The sequence below is a fragment of the Sphaerodactylus townsendi genome, unplaced genomic scaffold (assembly GCF_021028975.2).
Source record: "Sphaerodactylus townsendi isolate TG3544 unplaced genomic scaffold, MPM_Stown_v2.3 scaffold_24, whole genome shotgun sequence".
In the NCBI taxonomy this organism is placed as follows: Eukaryota; Metazoa; Chordata; class Lepidosauria; order Squamata; family Sphaerodactylidae; genus Sphaerodactylus; species Sphaerodactylus townsendi.
The window spans coordinates 983,259-1,003,176 of record NW_025950407.1 but is presented as its reverse complement, the minus strand read 5'-3'; the positions used below and the strand labels follow the sequence as shown (position 1 = coordinate 1,003,176).

General features: G+C 45.5%; 2 protein-coding genes across 27 annotated transcripts in view; both read left to right on the top strand.

Moving 5' to 3' along the window:
• Window positions 1–13,632, top strand: part of LOC125425246 (zinc finger protein 420-like) — a 92,261-nt gene extending 78,629 nt beyond the window's left edge. For 11 of the 26 annotated variants that reach the window (XM_048482813.1, XM_048482822.1, XM_048482814.1 and 8 more), the window contains 3 exons: window positions 66–290; window positions 429–1,017; window positions 12,309–13,632. In XM_048482813.1, the coding sequence (XP_048338770.1) occupies window positions 66–290; window positions 429–1,017; window positions 12,309–13,563 (2,069 nt within the window). In that variant the 3' untranslated portion in view covers window positions 13,564–13,632. Of the gene's footprint in view, window positions 1–65; window positions 291–428; window positions 1,018–7,978; window positions 8,040–8,273; window positions 8,992–9,884; window positions 10,012–10,467; window positions 10,561–11,914 lie in introns of those variants that run through there. The other 15 variants (XM_048482831.1, XM_048482830.1, XM_048482826.1 and 12 more) reach the window with 9 other exon arrangements.
• On the top strand, window positions 13,630–15,004 carry LOC125425267 (zinc finger protein 626-like; the record flags this gene model as incomplete). The annotated part of the gene is made up of 1 exon (XM_048482866.1): window positions 13,630–15,004. A coding segment is annotated over one exon (408 nt), but the record flags the coding sequence as incomplete, so codon positions are not given.
• Between the last annotated feature and the right edge of the window lie 4,914 nt (window positions 15,005–19,918).

The following is a 19,918-nucleotide window of genomic DNA, read 5'->3' as shown; positions in this document are numbered from 1 at the left end:
GAACATTCAAACCGTGGGGGTTTTTATACCACAGTTCATACCACAGTTCTCTTCTCTTTCCGCAGGAGATGTGGAGTCAGGGAATGAAATGAAAGAGCATTGTAAGAAGGAAAAACAAGATATATATTCAGATGGAAAAGACAGCACTGAATATTGTGATGCCCTGAAAAAGGAGAGCCCATATAAATATCTGGAGTGTGGTAAAGACTTCAGTGAGAGTGGACACTTTATCTCCCATCAAATCTTTCACACAGGGGAGAAACCTTACAAATGCCTGGAGTGTGGAAAAGGCTTCCACACGAAGGCACACCTCACTTCCCATCAAAGAATGAAATGTGGAAAAGGTTTCAGTAGGAGTGGAAGCCTAACTTCTCATCAAAGAATTCACTCACAGGAAAAGCCATATAAATGCCAGGAGTGTGGAAAAGGCTTATGTCAGAGTGGAAACCTTTTTTCCCATCAAAGAACTCACACAGGGGAGAAACCATACAAATGCCTGGAGTGTGGAAAAAGCTTCCGTCAGAGTGGATCCCTTACTTCCCATCAAGGTATTCACAAAGGGGGAAAACCCCATAAATGCTTCGAGGGTGGAGCAGCCTTTAAGCACGGTGCCAGCCTCAATTATCATCAAATAAGACACACAGGGGAGAAACCATACAAATGCCTGGTCTGTGGAAAAAACTTCCGTCAGAATGGACATCTTACTTCCCATCAAAGAATTCACACAGGGGAGAAACCATACAAATGCCTGGAGTGTGGAAAAGCCTTCAGTCACTGCAAAAGACTTACTTTTCATAAAAGCATTCACACAGGGGAGAAACCATACAAATGCCTGGTCTATGGAAAAAACTTCCGTCAGAATGGACATCTTACTTCACATCAAAGAATTCACACAGGGGAGAAACCATACAAATGCCTGGAGTGTGGAAAAGCCTTCAGTCACTGCAAAAGACTTACTTTTCATCAAAGAATTCACACAGGGGAGAAACCATACAGATGCCTGGAGTGTGGAAAAGGGTTCAATAGGAGTGACAACCTTACTACCCATCAAAAAATTCACACAGGGGAGAAACCATACAAATGCCAGGAGTGTGGAAAAGCCTTCAGTCGCTGCAAAAGTCTTACTTTTCATCAAGGAATTCACACAGGGGAGAAACCATACAAATGCCTGGAGTGTGGAAAAGGCTTTTGTCACAACAAAAGTCTTACTTCTCACCAAAGAACTCACACAGCAGAGAAACCTTACAAATGTCTGGAGTGTGGAAAAGGATTCAGTAGGAGTGATAACCTTACTTCCCATCAAAGAATTCACACAGGGGAGAAACCATACAAATGCCTGGTCTGTGGAAAAAACTTCCGTCAGAATGGACATCTTACTTCCCATCAAAGAATTCACACAGGGGAGAAACCATACAAATGTCTGGCATGTGGACAAGGATTTAATAGGAGTTACAGCCTTACTTTCCATGAAAGAATTCACACAGGGGAGAAACCATACAAATGCCTGGAGTGTGGAAAAGCCTTCAGTCGGAGTGACAACCTGACTTCCCATCAAAGAATTCATACGGGGAGAAACCATAAAAATGCTTGGAGTGTGAACAAGGATTCAATAGGAGTGACAGCCTTACTTCCCATTAAAGAATCCACACGGGGAGAAAACAGACAAATGCCTGGAGTGTCGAAAAGGGTTCAATAGGAGTGACAACCTTACTACCCATCAAAGAATCCACACAGGAGAGAACCCATACAAATGCTTGGAGTGTGGAAAAGCCTTTAGTCACTGTAAAAGTCTTACTTCACATCACAGAATTCACATGGGAGAAACCATACAAATGCCTTGACTGTGTAAAAAGCTTCTGTAAGAGTGTTCCCATCAAAGAATCCATACAATTCCCATCAGAGTGTTCCCATCAAAGAATCCTAAGTTCCCATCAAGGAATCCATAAAGGAGAAACCATATAAGGGCCTGGAGTGTGGAAAAGGGTTCAGTCGGAATGGAAGCCTTACTTCACATCCAAGAATCCACATAGGATAGAAGCCATATAAATGCCTGATGTGTGGAAAATATTTCAGTTGGAGATTAAATCTTACTTTCCATCAAAGTATTCACATATCTTGTTTTACTGTTTGTTGTTAATGTTGGACACTGCCCTGAGCCCTCCGGGGGAGGGCGGTATAAAAATGCAATAATAAATAAAATAAATAAAAAAGAGGGGAGAAAACATATAAATGCCTGTCATGTGGAAGATACTTCAGTCAGAGGGTAAATCTATTTAGAAATGGTCAGTAGCCTTCAAGATAATAAGGGCAAAGACAAATGCATATAAGAATGCAAAGTTCTGAGGAAGACTTTTCGAAAACGCTGTTCATGTACGGAGCTTTCCATCATCTTTTCATTCCAGCATCTTGTCACTGTATCTTTAAGAGCCCATGTGAAACGGGCTGCAGCATGGAACCGTGATTACTCAATTTGTTGGATATCAGTCTTTTCACGTTACTCATGTAATTTATCAACATGTTATTTGAATGTTTATGTGGCAACGTTGCTTTTCATGATGTTATATAAAACTGTATAAGGATTCAAGTCCTAAGAGTAATTTGATTCTTCTACTTTCATTGCCCCAGCCTGGGTGCGACGCATTGTTTTTTCTGTATAGTAAATCTTACTTCCCATCGAAGTATTGACACGGGAGAAACCAAACAAGTGCCTGAAGTGTGGAAATGGTTTGAGCTGGCTTTCACACCTTACTTATCAAAGAAATCACATGGGAGAAATCATAGTAAATACAGCTAATCAGTCTTCATTCTCTGCTGCAATCTCCCTGATAGCATTTGGCTCAGACACTCCTTATTGATGACTGATCCTTTTTTCTGATGAACCCACCCCATGCTCTACATGGGGCTGCCCTTGGAGACAGTCTGGAAACTGCAGCTGGTACACAATGCTGCAGCCCATTTGTTCTCACATGGTGTTAGGGTCGAATTGAAGACACTGATTCTTACCATTCCAGCCCTTCATGACCCTCCTGGGCCCTCATACAGGAGAGGACAGGCTTCCTCTGCAGATTCCCAGCTGGCGCTTGAGTTACATAAGAACATAAGAAAGAGCCTGCTGGAACAGACCAGAGTCCATCTAGTCCAGCACTCTACTACTTGCAGTGGCCTACCAGGTGCCTTTGGGAGCTGAGATGCAGGATGTGAAAGCAATGGCCCTCTGCTGCTGCTGCTCCTGAGCACCTGGTCTGCTAAGGCATTTTCAATCTCAGATTAAGGAGGATCAAATTGTATAGGGTGGTGAGAACTGCAAAGGATTGCGAAGAGCTCCAAGCAGACCTTGATGAATGACCCCTACTTCTAGGTCATTTATGAATAGGTTAAAGAGCACTGGTCCCAAAACAGATCCTTGGGGGACACCACTCCCTACATCTCTCCATTGTGAGAACTTCTCATTTACACCCACTCTTTGCTTTCTGTCCCTCAACCAGTTTTTAATCCATAGGAGGACTTCCCCTCTTTTTCCTTCATTGGTGAGTTTTTTCAATAGTCTCTGGTGCGGAACTTTGTCAAAAGCCTTTTGGAAATCCAAGTAGACAATGTCCACTGGTTCCCCCTTATCCACATGCCTGTTTACACCCTTAAATAACTCTTGCAAGTTTGTAAGACAGGACTTGCCTCTGCAAAAGCCATGCTGATTCTTCCTCAGCAGGTCTTGCTTTTCTACATGTTTTATAATTTTATCTTTAATGATAGATTCTACTAATTTACCAGGAATAGGTGTCAAACTGACTGGTCTATAATTTCCTGGGTCCCCCCTAGATCCTTTCTTAAAGATTGGCCATCTTCCAGTCTTCAGGAATGGAGGTTGATTTCAGGGATGAGTTGCATATTAAAGTGAGAAGATCAGCAATAGCATGCTTGAGCTCTTTAAGAACTCTTGGGTGAATGCAATCTGGCCCAGGAGATTCGGTTGCATTTAGTTTATCAATGGCTGCCATAACTTCTTCCTTGTCTACCACTATCTTCACTAGTTCCTCAGATTCACCTCCTAAGAAGCTTGGGTTCAGGTGCAGGAATTTTCCTCCCCTCCTCTTGGGTGAAGACAGATGCAAAGAATTCATTCAGCTTCTCTGCAATCTCCCTGTCATCTTTTAGTACACCCTTTGTCATCTAACGGGCCTACCGCTTCCCTAGCTGGCTTCCTACTTTTGATGTACTTGAAGAAATGTTTGTTTCCTACTATGACCTGAACGTGCATTTTTCCAGTTTATGTGGGGATAATTGAAATCACCCATTCCCACTACGTTTTTGCTTTTGTTGGCCTCTCTAATTTCTTTTTCCATCTCAGAATCCTCCTGTGCGCTTTGGTCAGGGGGACAATAATATATTCCTAATATTAAACTATCCTTCACACCTGGTATTGATGTCCACAGTGATTCTATAGGGGAATCAGCTCCCCTTGCATTGTCTATTTTATGTGACACTATGCTCTCTTTGATGTAGAGGGCAACCCCACCCCCAATGCGCCCTGCCCTATCCTTCATGTAACCTGGGATAACAGCATCCCACTGGTTCTCCTCATGAATTCTTCCCAGCACAGTCTGTTCTCAGTCTCCATCTTGTCCAAGATGTGTTCTGCCACAGTGTGGACTCTGAGTTTTTTCATTGGCTGCACCCTGCCTGCAACGGCTTCCCAGAGGGAAGAGGGTGGGGGCTCCTGCCCTCCTGGCTTTCCAGTGAGGCTAAAAACCAGATATGTTCCAAAAAAGATTGGTGGGCAATCTGAGTCCGGGCAAGGGATGAGAAGCATAAAGTCTTTTTAGACTGGTTTTAATGGGATTTTATTCCTGGCTTTTAACGGTTTTTATGAAATCATTTTATATTGTTGATAAAAATAGTTGGCTGTCTGAATGTGTGGAGAACTTTGATCTCCCTGTTGACATCCGTATGCGCAGTGTAGCCAGCTACCCAAACTTCTGGTATATCAGGAAGCAACAGTAGGCATGAAAGAACCACACAGAAACACCATGTCTCGTTCCAAACAAAGGAAGGTTTTATCTTCAGTTGCCAAGAGCAAGAACACTGTGCTGTCCAAAGCATTTCTCCCAGTAGAACAGTATTTCCACATAACTCACACTCCATTATAATGCAGGGGTGGAGCCAGGGGGAACTGTGTTTGCCCTGTGCCCCCGCCACGCCCCTGGAACACCCATGCCACACCCCCACACCAGTGCGAGCTTGGCACATCACCCCCTCCCTCCAAGGCAGACAGTGGCGAAGTACCAAGAGGGTGGGGTGTGATACACCAGGTGTGCGCCTGCGTGGGAGAATGGTGGGGACATTCTGGGTGTGGCAGGGGGGCAGGACGCAGGCATGCCCCAGGTGCAGTTCCCCCTCGCCCCCCCTGTTGTGGGGAGAGGAAGGGAAGGAGTTTGAACGCTGCTTTCAGACTCCTTGCCATTGAGAAAAGCAGGGTATAAATCCAAACTACTCCTCCACATGAAGCCTGCTGGTGACCTTGGGTCTAGGCTCAATTCCCATAGAACTCTTCTAGCCCCACGAACCCCACAAGGTGTCTGTTGTGTGGAGAGGAAAGGAAGGAGTTTGCACTGACTACTGACTCCTCACTGAGTGGTTGGAGGGCACATTGTTTACGCTGTTCTGTACAAGGTGGATGATGTAATTTGCAGAAGAGTCTTCTTATACATTTGTTACAGCTGAGAGCAGTCAGACTGGAAGGGAAACTGAATGGATGTGAGGAAGTCACCTTGAGTAATTATCCCGATTAAGATTGAAGAATTGTAATCTGAAGAAGAATCTATCGAAAACGGTTACAGTAGCGCAACCCGTTTATTGACAGACTTGGCTCAGACCGGTCCGCATCATCATATAGACTTACTTCTACTGACTTGAATGCAGTATATGCAGCTATTGATTAGTTATTTCTTATCTTCAAAGAAGCGGTCCAATCCAAGTACCTATAATGGGATCGGGCTATTACAGGACCGAAAGTGAAGAAGACATCGTTTAGTCACCCTTTGACTATGTTGTAGGGTGATGTGATATGTGTAGTACTGTAAAAGTCTAGACTCTGATGTTTGCACTTTTCACTGGTTGCACTTTATGTATTGCACTTCTTTAAGTATGTGGGCTTAGCGAATCTCGATAAAGCAGCTGCTGATGCAGCTGCGCTTGTTAAGTTTTGTAGGAGCAATCAGACTGGCCTTACTTGGTTTACAGGTATACTTTGAGGAAAGAGAGTGTTGATAGGACAATCAGAGGCAGAGAGAAGATTGCATAGTTTGGATGTGAGGCGAGCTCTTCTCTTTCGTTTAGATCGGACTAAAGAGTTTCGGAAAAGTAGGTCTTTATTTGTTGCGTATGGAGGCCCCATCTCGGACATCATCAAGGGTGCATTCAACTAGGAAGGGCTCAAGCAGCATCTATGGCATTCCACAGAGGTGTATCGATCTATGAGATCTGCAGAGCAGCAACACGGTCATCAGCAGATACATTCGTGAGGCGTTATGCGTTAGAGCTGCAAGCAAGAACTGAAGCAGCAGTTGGGAAAGCAGATTTACATTCCACTTTTTAATGTAATGTAAATGTAATGTAAATTTTAATGTAATGTAAATTTTAATGTAATGTAAATGTAAATGTAATGTAATGTAAATTACATTTACATTCCACTCCAAGAAGAAGAAGAGAAGAAGAGTTTGGATTTATATCCCCCCTTTCTCTCCTGCAGGAGACTCAAAGGGGCTTAATAACTTCCCTTTTGCTCCCTTCCCTTCACAACAAACACCCTGTGGAGTGTAGGTGGGGCTGAGAGAGCTTCCTGAGGAAGCTGTGACTAGCCCAAGGTCACCCAGCTGGCATGTGTGGGAGTGCACAGGCTAATCTGAATTCCCCAGATAAGCCTCCACAGCTCAGGCGGCAGAGCGGGGAATCAAACCCGGTTCCTCCAGATTAGATACACGAGCTCTTAACCTCCTACACCACTGCTGCTCCTAATAAGGTTGGTTGAGAAGGAGGCCGTCTCTTCCTGTGTGTCCCTGAGTGTCAACTACTGTTTTCAGACCCTCTGCTGGTTCCTCCTGCACTTGCGCTGGGCATGTCTGGAATCCACAAGAGCCCGGGGCCTTTTCTGTAGTGGCTCCCGGCAGATCTTCAGAAGATGCTGCATGATTTGTTTGTGGGGCGATGAACAGCAGGCATTTTCTGGGGGGGGGGGGAGTTTGGGGTTTTGTTCTTTTGTTTTGGTTTTAACTTGTCATTTTTTTTAACCGCTGGAAGCCGCCTTGAGCCGCCAAGAGGAAAGGAAAGCCAGGAATATCGTAATCGCTACATGCATAAATGATGAAGCCTGCTCCTGTCTGCCTCAGGGTATATCCCATAATAGGCCAGCACAGGGGGGCACAAGAAAGAGGTGAAGAACTGATGCGTTTGCATGCAAGGGAGAGAAAAGAGCTGGAAAATGGAAGAAATAAGCACATTTCAAAGAAACTGGGCAGAATATTAAATAGCAGAAAATGCAGACCCTTTTTGCCTGGCCTTCCAGCCGTGGCTGACACTGGAGGAGGAGGAGGAGGAGGAAGAGAATCCCAGTAATTCCATTAAACCTCCAGTCTTCAGTTTAGCGGGGAGGTTATTCCGTTTCATTTGGACGCATTAAACACGGCAGCAGTCTTAGGCGCAACAGCTGGCCTCTTATCCGCCCCAATATATACATATATTCCATTTATGTGTATTTAGTGCATGTGGAAGAGCGGGGGGAACGATTACAACAGCAACACCCCTGCAGGGAAAGGGACGTTTCTGCCGGTCTCCCAGGCGCCCCCAGACCCACTCGCAACCGCTCCCCCGCCCCGGCCCTCGGAGGGTTAAAGGGAGAGAGAGACGCAGTCCTAGAGAGGGCGCCGTTGAGAGGGGCGCCGGAGGGTGGGGGGCACTTCCTGTCCCTACCGGATGCCGCTGAAATGGCCAGCTGGGACACTTCCTGTCCCTACCGGATGCCGCTGAAATGGCCAGCTGGGACGCCGGTGAGCTGCAGGGGGCGGGGGCTGCAGTGCAAGACCCGAAGCGCCCCTTTCCCCCTTTGGGCGGAGGAGGAGCTGCAGGGCGGGATCCGAACTCGGCGCCCGGGGAGGCTGGACGGTTGCGGGGGTCCCAGAGGCGCCTTTCGGAAGGAGACGCAGGAAAGGAGGGAGGGAGGGGGGGGGGAGCCTCTGGGTTGTTCGGTGTCGCCCCCCAGATGAGGCCGGCGCTGCTGGGCTGTGGGGTGGGGGAGGCGTCTCTGGCGCCCGGAGCAGGAAGGGGAAAAGGGCAGGGGGGGGGTCCCACGCCCTCCCCCAAGATACAGGGCAGGGGCCAGGGGGCCAGCTGACATCCCAGCATATTTTCACCGGACCTGATCCCGCCCCCTTTTGTCTTTGGGGAACCAGAGCAGGGACCGGAGACCCCTCTGCACAGGGGGTTGCCCAAAAGGGGAGGCTTCTGGGAAGTGTCCTTTCTTCCTCCCTTCCCCACGTGGTTGTGGAGCATCGGGGCGCCTCCTCTGATCTCTTGCTTTCCTGCCAAGCTGGAGTCTGCAACTGAGCCGCTTCAGGGCCTCTTTAAAACGCCCCCTGGGGTGGCTTCAGGCAGGGTCAGAAACTCTTTGCCCTGGAGTGGGTGTGCAGAGCCTGGAAGGAGGGGGTATGAATGCGGGACCACCCCCAAATAGAGTGGCTCAATGGGGGAAAGATGATGGATCAAACACTCCGGAGCCTTCCTAGATCAAAGGTAGCCCCCTCAGTTGTGTCCCAAAGCCGTTATGGAGAGGGGGTCATTCAGGGAACTGGCACAGGAAACGTGCTTGTAGTGCAAAAAAGGAATTCCCCACCCCTTTTATTTCTCCCCCTCTCAGGCAAGAGTGAAAAGACACACTTGATGCCTTCTCCACCATCTCCTGCACTTGGCAAAATGAAGAGAGCCACCATGCAGCCAGCTCAGGTAAAGGGAGGTTACTGGTCAGACAAAGGGCAGTGATGGTTCCCTCTGTTCCAGGGCTCAGATTATCAGGATCCTTGCCTTTGGGTCAGGTGATGCTAGATTTCAAGATTTCCCCCCTTCCCTTGTCTAGCACTGCAGGAGCGAAGAAGCCCAAGCAGGAACTATGAAACAAAACTGAGCCACGAATTTCCCATGTCAGTTACCATGTGGACATCAGTGGTCTCTTCCTCACAAGGCAGCTAGTCCCCTGCCAGAGAAGACAGCCCCTCTGGCTCCAGGAGGCCCCCAAAGAGGGGTGGGGGTGGGGGACCAACTGTCTCCCCAGGGCTCTGCTCCCCTATTCTTTCTACAGCTGTTCCACTATTGATTAGCTGTCTCTTAATATTAATCTCATGTGACCACAATTCAGGATATTGACAAGCTGGAGCATGTCCAGAGGGAGGCAACCGAAAGGGCCTAGAATCCATGCCCTGTGAGGAGAGGCTTAGGGGGCTGGGTATGTTTAGTAATTTAACCCCAAAATTAACAAAGTTGGAACAATGAGCTAACACAAGTGTCAGGATCGAGATAGAATAGAATTGCAGAAGAAAACGCTCTTAATGAAAAGGACCAGGTATTTGTTTGACCCAAACCGAGGTCAGTAGAAAATGGGCTACTTTTAAGAAAGCAAGCAAGATGTTTGCTAGCTGGACCAGTTAATGAGCCTTCCTTGAGAAGGGGAAATATTTACAGCCACATAATTTGTCTTATGAATTAAATGAGCAAATCCATTGTTCCTTCTTTCAGGAGCAGATTGAAATTCAGGCCTCAGACCTGGCTGTGTCTGCTTTTGACTTTTCCACCCACAGATCAGCTTTCCACTGATTTCAACAAATGTTTCCTTCTTTTTGCAGGATGGAGTATCCTTTGAAGAGGTGGCCGTGCTTTTCACCAAGGAGGAATGGGCCCTGCTGCGGTCCCCCCAAAGGGCGCTGTACAAGGAAGTGATGCTGGAGAACTTTTGGAATGTGTCTTCTCTGGGTGAGGATCCTTTTCTTCTGGACTGATTCCAGTGGCTGATCTCAGCTACTTTCCATGGTCCTTCCTCTGATTTGGGGGTCTTTTGGGTTTACATTGCAGAGAGCCAACCCCTCCCTGGCAATCCTTTTGCTCGACCACCTGAGAGGACATCACAAGAGGTTAAAGAGAAGGTGCCCCTCTGGTCTGGGTCTTGCCTTACCTGGACTGAGAGGTTGCTGTGGAGGGAACTTTGCCAGTGACTTAGTTTACTGCTAACATTTTCATCTCAGTTTGGCAGGGAACGGCAAAAAACTGCCAATTCTGGATGGAGGATTCTTGGCTCTGTACTGTCTTCCATCCCATTCCTAATACTTGTCTGTTGTGTATTTCTTGATGGGTTGTCAAACTCACTGGGGGAATTTATTTGTACTCAGGATAATTTTGGTGGTTGTTGTTTTTTTTCCTCCTGATTACAAGATCCTCTGATTGCTAAGCCTGAGCTGATAGCCCATCTAGAAGAGGAAGAAGAGGTGTTTCTCAGGGTCTTCGATGAAGCGGAGGAACTGACAGGTAGCCACTACATGTCTCTTGGGACTGTACTTTGCCTGTGCTTCCTTTTAAGAGCAGGTGGATTTCTATAAAGAGCAGGCTTGACTTTCCTCAGAGATTGAATGAGATGTGAATGTGGAGATGGTGGCTGTAGATCTGGAACCTATGAAAACAGCCTGCTTCCTTGTACCAAGTCAGATCACTTATTCCCTGTCCACTCTGAGTGGCATTGGCTCTCTGACAGGGCTGTTTCTCAGGCACCTGACACCCCTTTAGATGGAGATGCCAGGCACTGATCTGGGGGAATCTGTGGACTTTGTGGGAGGCTGCAGTCTGGACCCTTCTGAGATGATACATGATGGACAACAGCTGCTCTTTCTGATGATGTTTCAACTGAAAGGGAAAGAATGGTGAAGTTGTTTCCAAGATTGGACATTCCTTGAATGTAAACGAGACTCTCTAATTTCTCCAATTCATTTCTATAATTATTTTGCATTCCCTTTTTCTTCCCTGGTTTAGCTGAAATAAAAAAGGGACAGGAAGAGAGAGAAAGCGGTGTTGTAGCCTTTGAGGGGACTGCTGCTCCTTTATTGTATTAAAAAACTGGGGGAGAGAATGTGGCTTAAAACAACTTCTGGGGTGGTTGTGGTGGGCTTTCTGGGCTGTGTGGCTGGGGATGGGGCGGTATAAAAATCGAATAAAATAAATAAATAAATAAATACATACATACATACATACATACATACATACATACATACATACATACATACATACATACATACATACATACATACATACTGATTGGCTCCCCATCCGGGGACATGACAATTTCTACCCCACTAAAACATTCCCTTCTGACTGGACACAGTGTGTAACATACTTCCCTCTGTGTTATACCTCTGAAGATGCCAGACACAGATGCAGGCAAAACATTAGGAACAAGATCCACCAGACCACGGCCACACAGCCCAGAAAACGCACCACAACCAGTTGAATCCAGCCATGAAAGCCTTTGACAACTTCTGGGGTGCATTTCTGAGAATAGGAAGACAGGTCATTTATGTTCTGGCCAGGGGGACATTTGTAAGTCAAACACCACGAACAAAACATTCCCAAGAGAGCCCCAGTTCCATGAACCCTCACTGACCTGGGAACATAAATCAATAAAGCAATCAGAGACCTTCATCACTGCGAAACAAAATTTGAGGGCTGGTGTTTTGATTTCATTGCAATCCAGGATTTTGGAAATGGTTTTTAGACACATGCTGCATCAGTTCTTGCATGGTGTACAGCAAGTAATTCGGTTCAGTCTCTAATATTCAAACCGGGGCTTTTTTAATAGTATTCATACCACAGTTCTTCTTTCTTTCTACAGGAGAACTTGAGTCAGTGAATGAAATGAAAGAGCATTGTGTGAAGGAAAAACAAGATACATATTCAGAGGGAACGGATGGCACTGAATACTGTGATGCCCTGAAAAAGGAGAACCCGTGTAAATATCTGAAGTGTGGCAAAGACTTCAGTGAGAGTGGACATCTTATCGCCCATCAAAGAATTCACATCATGGAGAAACCATATAAATGTCAGGAGTATGGAGTAGGCATCAGTCGTAGTAGAAGCCTCACTTCCCATCAAATCATTCACACAGGGGAGAAACCATACAAATGCCATGAGTGTGGAAAAAGTTTCAGTCAAAGTGGGACCCTTATTTTCCATCAAGGAATTCACATGGGGGAGAAACCATACCAATGCCTAGAATGTGGAAAAAGCTTCAGTCATAGTGGAAACCTTACTACCCATCAAAGAATTCACACGGGGGAGAAACCATATAAATGCCAGGAGTGTGGAAAAGGCTTCAATCGGAGGGGAAACCTTATTTTACATCAAAGAATTCACACAGGAGAGAAACCATACAAATGCCTGGAGTGTGGAAAATGTTTCAGTTACAATGCAAGCCTTACTTCGCATCGAAGAATTCACACAGGGGCAAAAGCATATCAATGCCAGGTGTGTGGAGCAGCCTTCAGGCACAGTAGAAACCTCACTTCCCATCAAATAATTCACACAGGGGAAAAACCATACAAATGCCTGGATTGTGGAAAATGCTTCATTTACAACACAAGCCTTACTTCTCATAAAAAAATTCACACAGGAGAAAAACCATATAAATGCCTGGAGTGTGGAAAAGGCTTCCGTGAGAGTGCACACCTCATTTCCCACCGAAGAATTCACACAGGCGAGAAACCATATAAATGTCTGGAGTGTGGAAAAGACTTCAGTGAGAGTGGAAACCTTACTTCCCATCAAAGAATACACACAGGGGAGAAACCATATAAATGCCTGGTGTGTGGAAAAGGCTTCATTCAGAGTGGAAGCCTTACTACCCATCATAGAATTCACACAGGAGAGAAGCCATATAAATGCCAGGAGTGTGGAAAAGGCTTCATTCAGAGTGGAAGCCTTACTACCCATCAAAGAATTCATACAGGAGAGAAGCCATATAAATGCCAGGAGTGTGGAAAATGCTTCAGTCAAAGTGGAACCCTTATTTTCCATCAAAGAATTCACACAGGGGAGGAACCATACAAATGTCTGGAGTGTGGAAAAGGCTTCCGTGAGAGTGCACACCTCACTTCCCACCGAAGAATTCACACAGGCGAGAAACCATATAAATGTCTGGAGTGTGGAAAAGACTTCAGAGAAAGTGGAAACCTTACTTCCCATCGAAGAATACACACAGGGGAGAAACCATATAAATGCCAGGAGTGTGGGAAAAGCTTCAGTCGGAGTGGAAGCCTTACTTCTCATCAAATAATTCACACAGGGGAGAAACCATATAAATGCCAGGAGTGTGGGAAAGGCTTCATTCAGAGTGGAAGCCTTACTTCCCATCAAAGAATTCACACAGGGGAGAAGCCATATAAATGCCAGGAGTGTGGGAAAGGTTTCGGTTACAATGCAAGCCTTACTTCGCATCGAAGAATTCACACAGGGGCAGAAACCGTACAAATACCAGGAGTGTGAAGCAACATTCAGGCACAGTAGAAACCTCACTTCCCATCAAATAATTGACACGGGCAATATTAATGCAAATGCCTGGATTGTGGAAAATGCTTCGGTTACAGTACAAACCTTACTTCTCATAGAAAAATTCACACAGGAGAAAAACCATATAAATGCCTGGAGTGTGGGAAACACTTCAGTGAGAGTGGAAGCCTTATTTCCCATCGGAGAATTCACACAGGAGAGAAACCATATAAATGCTTGGAGTGTGGGAAAGCCTCCAGTCAGAGTAAAAATCTTACTTCCCATCAAATAATTCATACAGGGCAGAAACCGTACAAATGCCAGGAGTGTGAAATAGCCTTCAGGCACAATAAAAGCCTCATAATCCGATCAAGGAATACACATGGGAGAATACATATAAACTCCTTGAATGTGGAAAAGGGTTCAGTGACAGGAGAAGGCTTCCTTCCCATCAAAGAATTTACATGGTGAGAAATGGTGTAAATGTCTGGAGTTAAGTGAAAGCTGCTGTGAGAGTGGAAACTACCCATCCAAATTTTCACACCTTACATGGAGAAACAATATAATGCCTGGAGCATGGAAAAAGGTCTCAGTTGGACTTTGCATGTCAGATATCAAATAATTCACACAGGGATGAGATCATAGTAAATACAGCTGACCAGTCTCCATCTTCAGCTGCAATCTCCGATAAAATTTTCCTCAGGCATTCCTGGATGAATGTATCAAAAAATTCATAACTGCCTCTGAACCTGGCAGTTCATTAGTTCACCTGAAGATTTACAGCTCAATCTAGGACTGATGTGGAGGGGGCCAGCGCTATTCCACCTGCTCCACAGCAGGGTTTTTTAATTTAAAAAAGTCCAACTCCCCCATAGGGGAGAAAAGGAATACATCACAGAAATCGTGGTGTATCTCCAGCAGCAGCTCCACTAGGATACGGGGCCAAGAGGGGTCTGGAGGCCAGCTAAGGTCAATCCCACTGCCTTAAAGGCTGGTGTAGCTGGGGGTGGTGTGCAAGTGCCGGTGCAGCTGGGCATCACCCGTATAAGTGCCCCCCCAAGAGGGCATTTATGCCAGCAGAAGCCCACACTGCATCCAGAGGGGGATTCACACACACACTCCCAGATCGCACTGCCGTTACTCTTTAGTATCAAGCAAGTGCTGTTAAAGACATTCAAGAGAGATGTATTTGTCTTTCAGTCCCTTCACTCTAATAAGTGACATATAAGGGTCTGATCAGACTTTCTGCTGGAGGAGGATTCCAGTTGAAGAAGATATTGCGTTGTGTTTAGCAACGTTTTGAGAAATGCTGGAAAACCTGGGTTTTGTGGCATGATTTTTCTGCACTTGAAGCTGAATTTTGCACTTAAGCATAATTTTCACCTATTTATATTAGTTTTTACCTAATAAAAAGAGTTCTGTTTTATTTTAAATGAAATCATTAGTCTTCTGTTTCTTCTGTTGACCAGTGGTCTGACATCTGACTGATATTATTGCAATCCAAATCATAATCCTTTTTGAAAATATTTTCCTTAAACATTACTGCAATGCCCACTCCTATTTCTTTGCACACACACACACACACATGTCTGTCTGTCTGTCTGTCTGTCTGTCTGTCTGTCTGTCTGTCTGTCTAGTAGATATAGATACAAACACATACACACAAGAAAGATGAGGAAAAGGAAGGAAGGAAAAGGAAAGAAAAAATGTAATGAAATAAAAAAGAAGGGAAAAAAGAAAGGAAGGAGGTGAACAAAGTGGTGCCATGGTCTGTGGTTTCATGAAGAGGGACTGCTGGCAAGGGATGGGTTACACCTCATGCCTGTAGGAAGAAACATCTTTGTCAGGAGGCCCGCAAACCTAATCAAAAGGACTTTAAACTGAGTTCAACAAATGATAGTGATAATAGTCAAAAGGTTATAGAGAGAACTGAGCGAACAGGTCAAGAAGGCAACAGCGGGAGGGCAAAATCCTTAAAGAAGCAGCCAGAGGAAATGCACCATGGCCTTTGATGTCTCTACACCAATGCACAGGGAATGGGAAATAAACAAGACAAACTCTTAACACAGCAAAACAAATATAGGCATCACTGAAACCTGGTGGGATGAGTCTCATGAGAATTGAAGGGTATAATCTATTTTAGAGAAACAGATCAAATAGGAAAGGAGGAAGAGTAGCATACGTACAAGATTGTTACAGCTGTGAGCAGGTCCATGGCTTAAATCCTGCAAGCCAGGTTGACAGCATTTGGGTAAAAATTAAGGGGGAAAGAAACAACACTGATCTTATTGTGGGGATCTCATTGAGCACAAAGGAGAGAAGTAGTAGTAATGGGAGATTTCAATTATCCGGATATTTGCCGGGAGTCAAACTCTTCCAGGAAAATCAGGTCCAACAAATGTCTCACTTGCCTTGCAGACAATTTCATGGTCCAGAAGGTGGAAGAAGCAACAAAGGGAATAGCTGTTTTAGATCAGCTCCTAACCAATAATGATGACCTGATTAGTGGAGTGAAAGTGGTAGAATTCTTAGGTGGGACTGATCATGTTCTCCTGGAGTTTGTTATACAGTGGAAAAAGGGATGCTAAGCAAAGCCATGCACACATTCTAGACTTTAAGAAAGAAGATTTCAGTAAGCTTAGGAATCTACTGGGTGCGATCCCGTGATCAAAAATACTAAAAGAGAAAGGAGTGCATGATGGCTGGGAGTTTCTTAGAAGTGAGATCTTGAGGGCACAATTCCAAACAGCTCGAGGAGGAAAAATCGGAGGTGTCTCAGGAAACCAGGACGGCAGTCTAAAGAACTTTCAATTGACCTAAGATTTGAAAAGGACATATATAAGAAATGGAAAAGGGGGGAAATTACCAAAGAGGAATTCAAACAAATAAGCAGGATGTGTAGGGAGAAAGTCAGAAAAGCTAAAGCTCACAATGAACTGAGGCTTGCCAGAGAGGTTGAAAAAAAAAGGCTTTTTTGGTTATGTCCGTAGCAAAAGGAAGAAAATGATAGGATGGAGGAGATGGCAAAATACTAATGGGATGGAGAAAAGACAGAACTACTCAACACCTTCTTTGCCTCAGTCTTTTCCCAAAAAGGAGACACTGCACATCCAGGAAAAATGAAACAGAAGATGCAGCAAGAGAAATTCAACACAAAATAAATAAAGAGGTAGTGCAGGAATACCTGGCAACTTTAAATGAATTCAGATCTCCAGGGCCTGATGAACTACGTCCCAGGATATTAAAAGAACTAGCAGAAGTAATCTCAGAACCACTGAAAAACAAGTCATGCCAGACCAATGTTCTTTTTTTTTAATATAGAATGACAAGCTTGGTAGACGAAGGAGATGCTGTGGATGTAGCATACCTTAATTTTAGTAAAGTTTTTGCCCCATAAAATTATTTCAAGTAAGCTAGTGAAATGTAGACTAAACAATGCTATTATTAGATGGATTCCTAATTGGTTGACTGACCAAACTCAAAGGATGCTCATCAATGGCTCATCTTCATCCTGGAAAGAAGTGACGAGTGGGGTGCCCACAGGGTTCTGTCCTGGGCCCAGTGCTATTCAATATTTTTATCAACAACTTGGATAATAGAATAGAGGGCACGCTGATAAAATTTGCAGATGACACCAAATTAGGAGGAGTAGCTCATACCCCAGAGGACAGAGTCAGAATTCAACATTACCAGGGCACTGGTTAAAGAGCTGGGCCAAAACACACAATATGAATTTCAAGAGAGATAAATGTAAGATACTACACTTAGGCAGAAAAAATGAAAAGCACAGATATAGGATGGGTGACACCTGGCTTGACAACACCACATGTGCAAGGGATCTGGGAGTCTTAGTAGGCCACAAACTAAACATGAGTCAGCAGTGTGATGTGGCGGCCAAGAAAGCCAATGCAATTTTCGGCTGTATCCATAGGAGTATAGGGTCAAGATCAAGGGATGCATTCTGCATTGGTCAGACCTCACCTGGAGTATTGTGTACAGTTCTGGGCACCACAATTCAAGAAGGATATTGACAAGCTGGAACAGGTCCAGAGGAGGGCGACCAAAATGGACAAAGGTCTGGAATCCATGCCCTATGAAGAGAGACTTCGGGAGCTGGGGATGTTTAGTCTGGAGAAGCGAAGGTTAAGAGGTGACATGATAGCCACGTTTAGATATTTGCAGGGATGTCAGATTTAGATTTCTTCACTTGGCAAGAAGAAGCCCATGAGGCCAAGTTTCCACCATATAGAAAACCAGGTTGTCAATGTTCCACCTAGCTTTCTCCCTAATATTGTAGCTTTCTATGAAAAGGGAATTCATAATGTTGATGGGGGACCATCTGTTATGCAACTTGGCAGTGTTTCTTGGAAACACAAAAGATGAGTTGGATTTTTATCCCCCCTTTCTTTCGTATAGGAGACTCAGTAGCTTGCACACTCCTTTCCCTCCACCCCCTCACAACAAACACCCTGTGAGGTAGGTGGGCTGACAGAGCTCAGAAGAACTGTGACTAGCCCAAGGTCACCCAGCTGGCCTGTGTTGGAGTGCACAAGCTAATCTGAATTCCCCAGATAAGCCTCCACAGCTCAGGCGGCAGAGCTGGAAGGGATCTCAAGGGTCAGCTAGTCCAACTTCCTACACAACAGAGGAAATTTATAACTACCTTTCCCAATGACTCCTGAACTGGCCCTCCGCTTCCTACGGGGAAAACCCACTCTGAACTCTGATTGGCAACCAAGTTAGCAAATCCCTCTGTTATTTTCCCAGGTTTCGCCCATCAAGGTGCTTGTTGAGAACTGGGAAAAGAGGCAGGACCCAATACTGTCCTTTCACTGCCAACAGCTCCCTAAGCCAAAAAAAATCTTGGGATTCTTGAATGGGAGGTGCTAGGAGTGGAAACTGCAAAGCCACTGTGAGCGGGGGGGGGGGGGGGAGTATAAGTATCAACCAACAAACAAGAAAGGTTGCCAACTTTGGTTTGGGAGATTCCTAGAGATTAGGGGCTGAATCATTGAAAGGGTGGGGTTTGGGGAGGGACCTTGGTGGGAGGAAGAGAGAGAGGAGGAAGAAGAAGAAGAAGAAAGAAAAAGAAGAAGAAGAAGAAAGAAGAAGAAGAAGAAGAAAAAAGAAAAGAAGAAGAAGAGTTTGGATTTATATCCCCCCTTTCTCTCCTATAGGAGACTCAAAGGGGCTGACAATCTCCTTGCCCTTCCCCCCTCACAACAAACACCCTGTGAGGTGGGTGGGGCTGAGAGAGCTCCAAGGGACTGTTACTTGCCCAAGGTCACCCAGCTGGCGTGTGTGGGAGTGCACAGGCTAATCTGAATTCCCCAGATAAGCCTCCACAACTCAAGTGGCAGAGCGGGGAATCAAACCCGGTTCCTCCAGATTAGAATGCACCTGCTCTTAGCCACTATGCGAAGAAGAAGAGGAGGAAGAGTAGTAGTAGTAGTAGTGGTGGTGGTGGTAGTAGTAGTAGTAGTAGTTTGGATTTATATTGCCCTTTCTCTCCTGACTCAAAGGGGCTTACAATCTTCTTGCCCTCCCCCCCCAACAAACACCCCATGAGATAGGTGGGGCTGAGAGAGCTCCGAAGAACTATAATTAGCCCAAGGCCACCCAGCTGGCATGTGTTGGAGTGTGCATAAGCTAATCTAGTTCACCAGATAAGCCTCCACAGCTCAGGTGGCAGAGCGGGGAATCAAACCTGGTTCTCCAGATTCGAGTGCACCTGCTCCTAACCACTACACCACGCTGGTAATGTCCACCCTGCATAGCAGGCATCTTCTCTGGGGGAACTGCTCTCTGTCGTCTGGAGATCAGCTGTGGTTGCAGGAGATCTCCAGATCCCATTTGGAGGCCAGGAATCCTAGGTGCTCGACCACTGCATCATGGACTGTCTCCAAATTCCCTTATCCCAAATTAGACCATTTTATCCAGCTATGTGTCATTTAGTGACGGATGTTCCGGTTCTCCGTGGTCTGGTGCTGAGGAGAATCTTTTCAGACCCCCACTAATTGCAGGTTTGAGGATTAAACCAGACAACAAGAGTCGGCTCAGACAAAAAGAAACACTTCTTTCTGCAATGAGCGATCGAATGACGAAGTTCACAGGGGGCCGTCACAAAAGCCACAAGCACAGATGGCTTGAAAGGCGATGAGATAGCTGGGGAGGAAGGTTTCAAGCAATGGCTGCTAGCTGGGGTGACAAAATGGAACCTCCGTGCTCAGAGGCAGTCAACCTCTGAAACCCAGTACAAGAAAGAAGTATCAACAAAGGCCTTGGCCTCTGTGCCTTGTTTATTGCCTCTCTGGGACTCAATGATATGTACCTCTAGACAGCAGATGGAAAT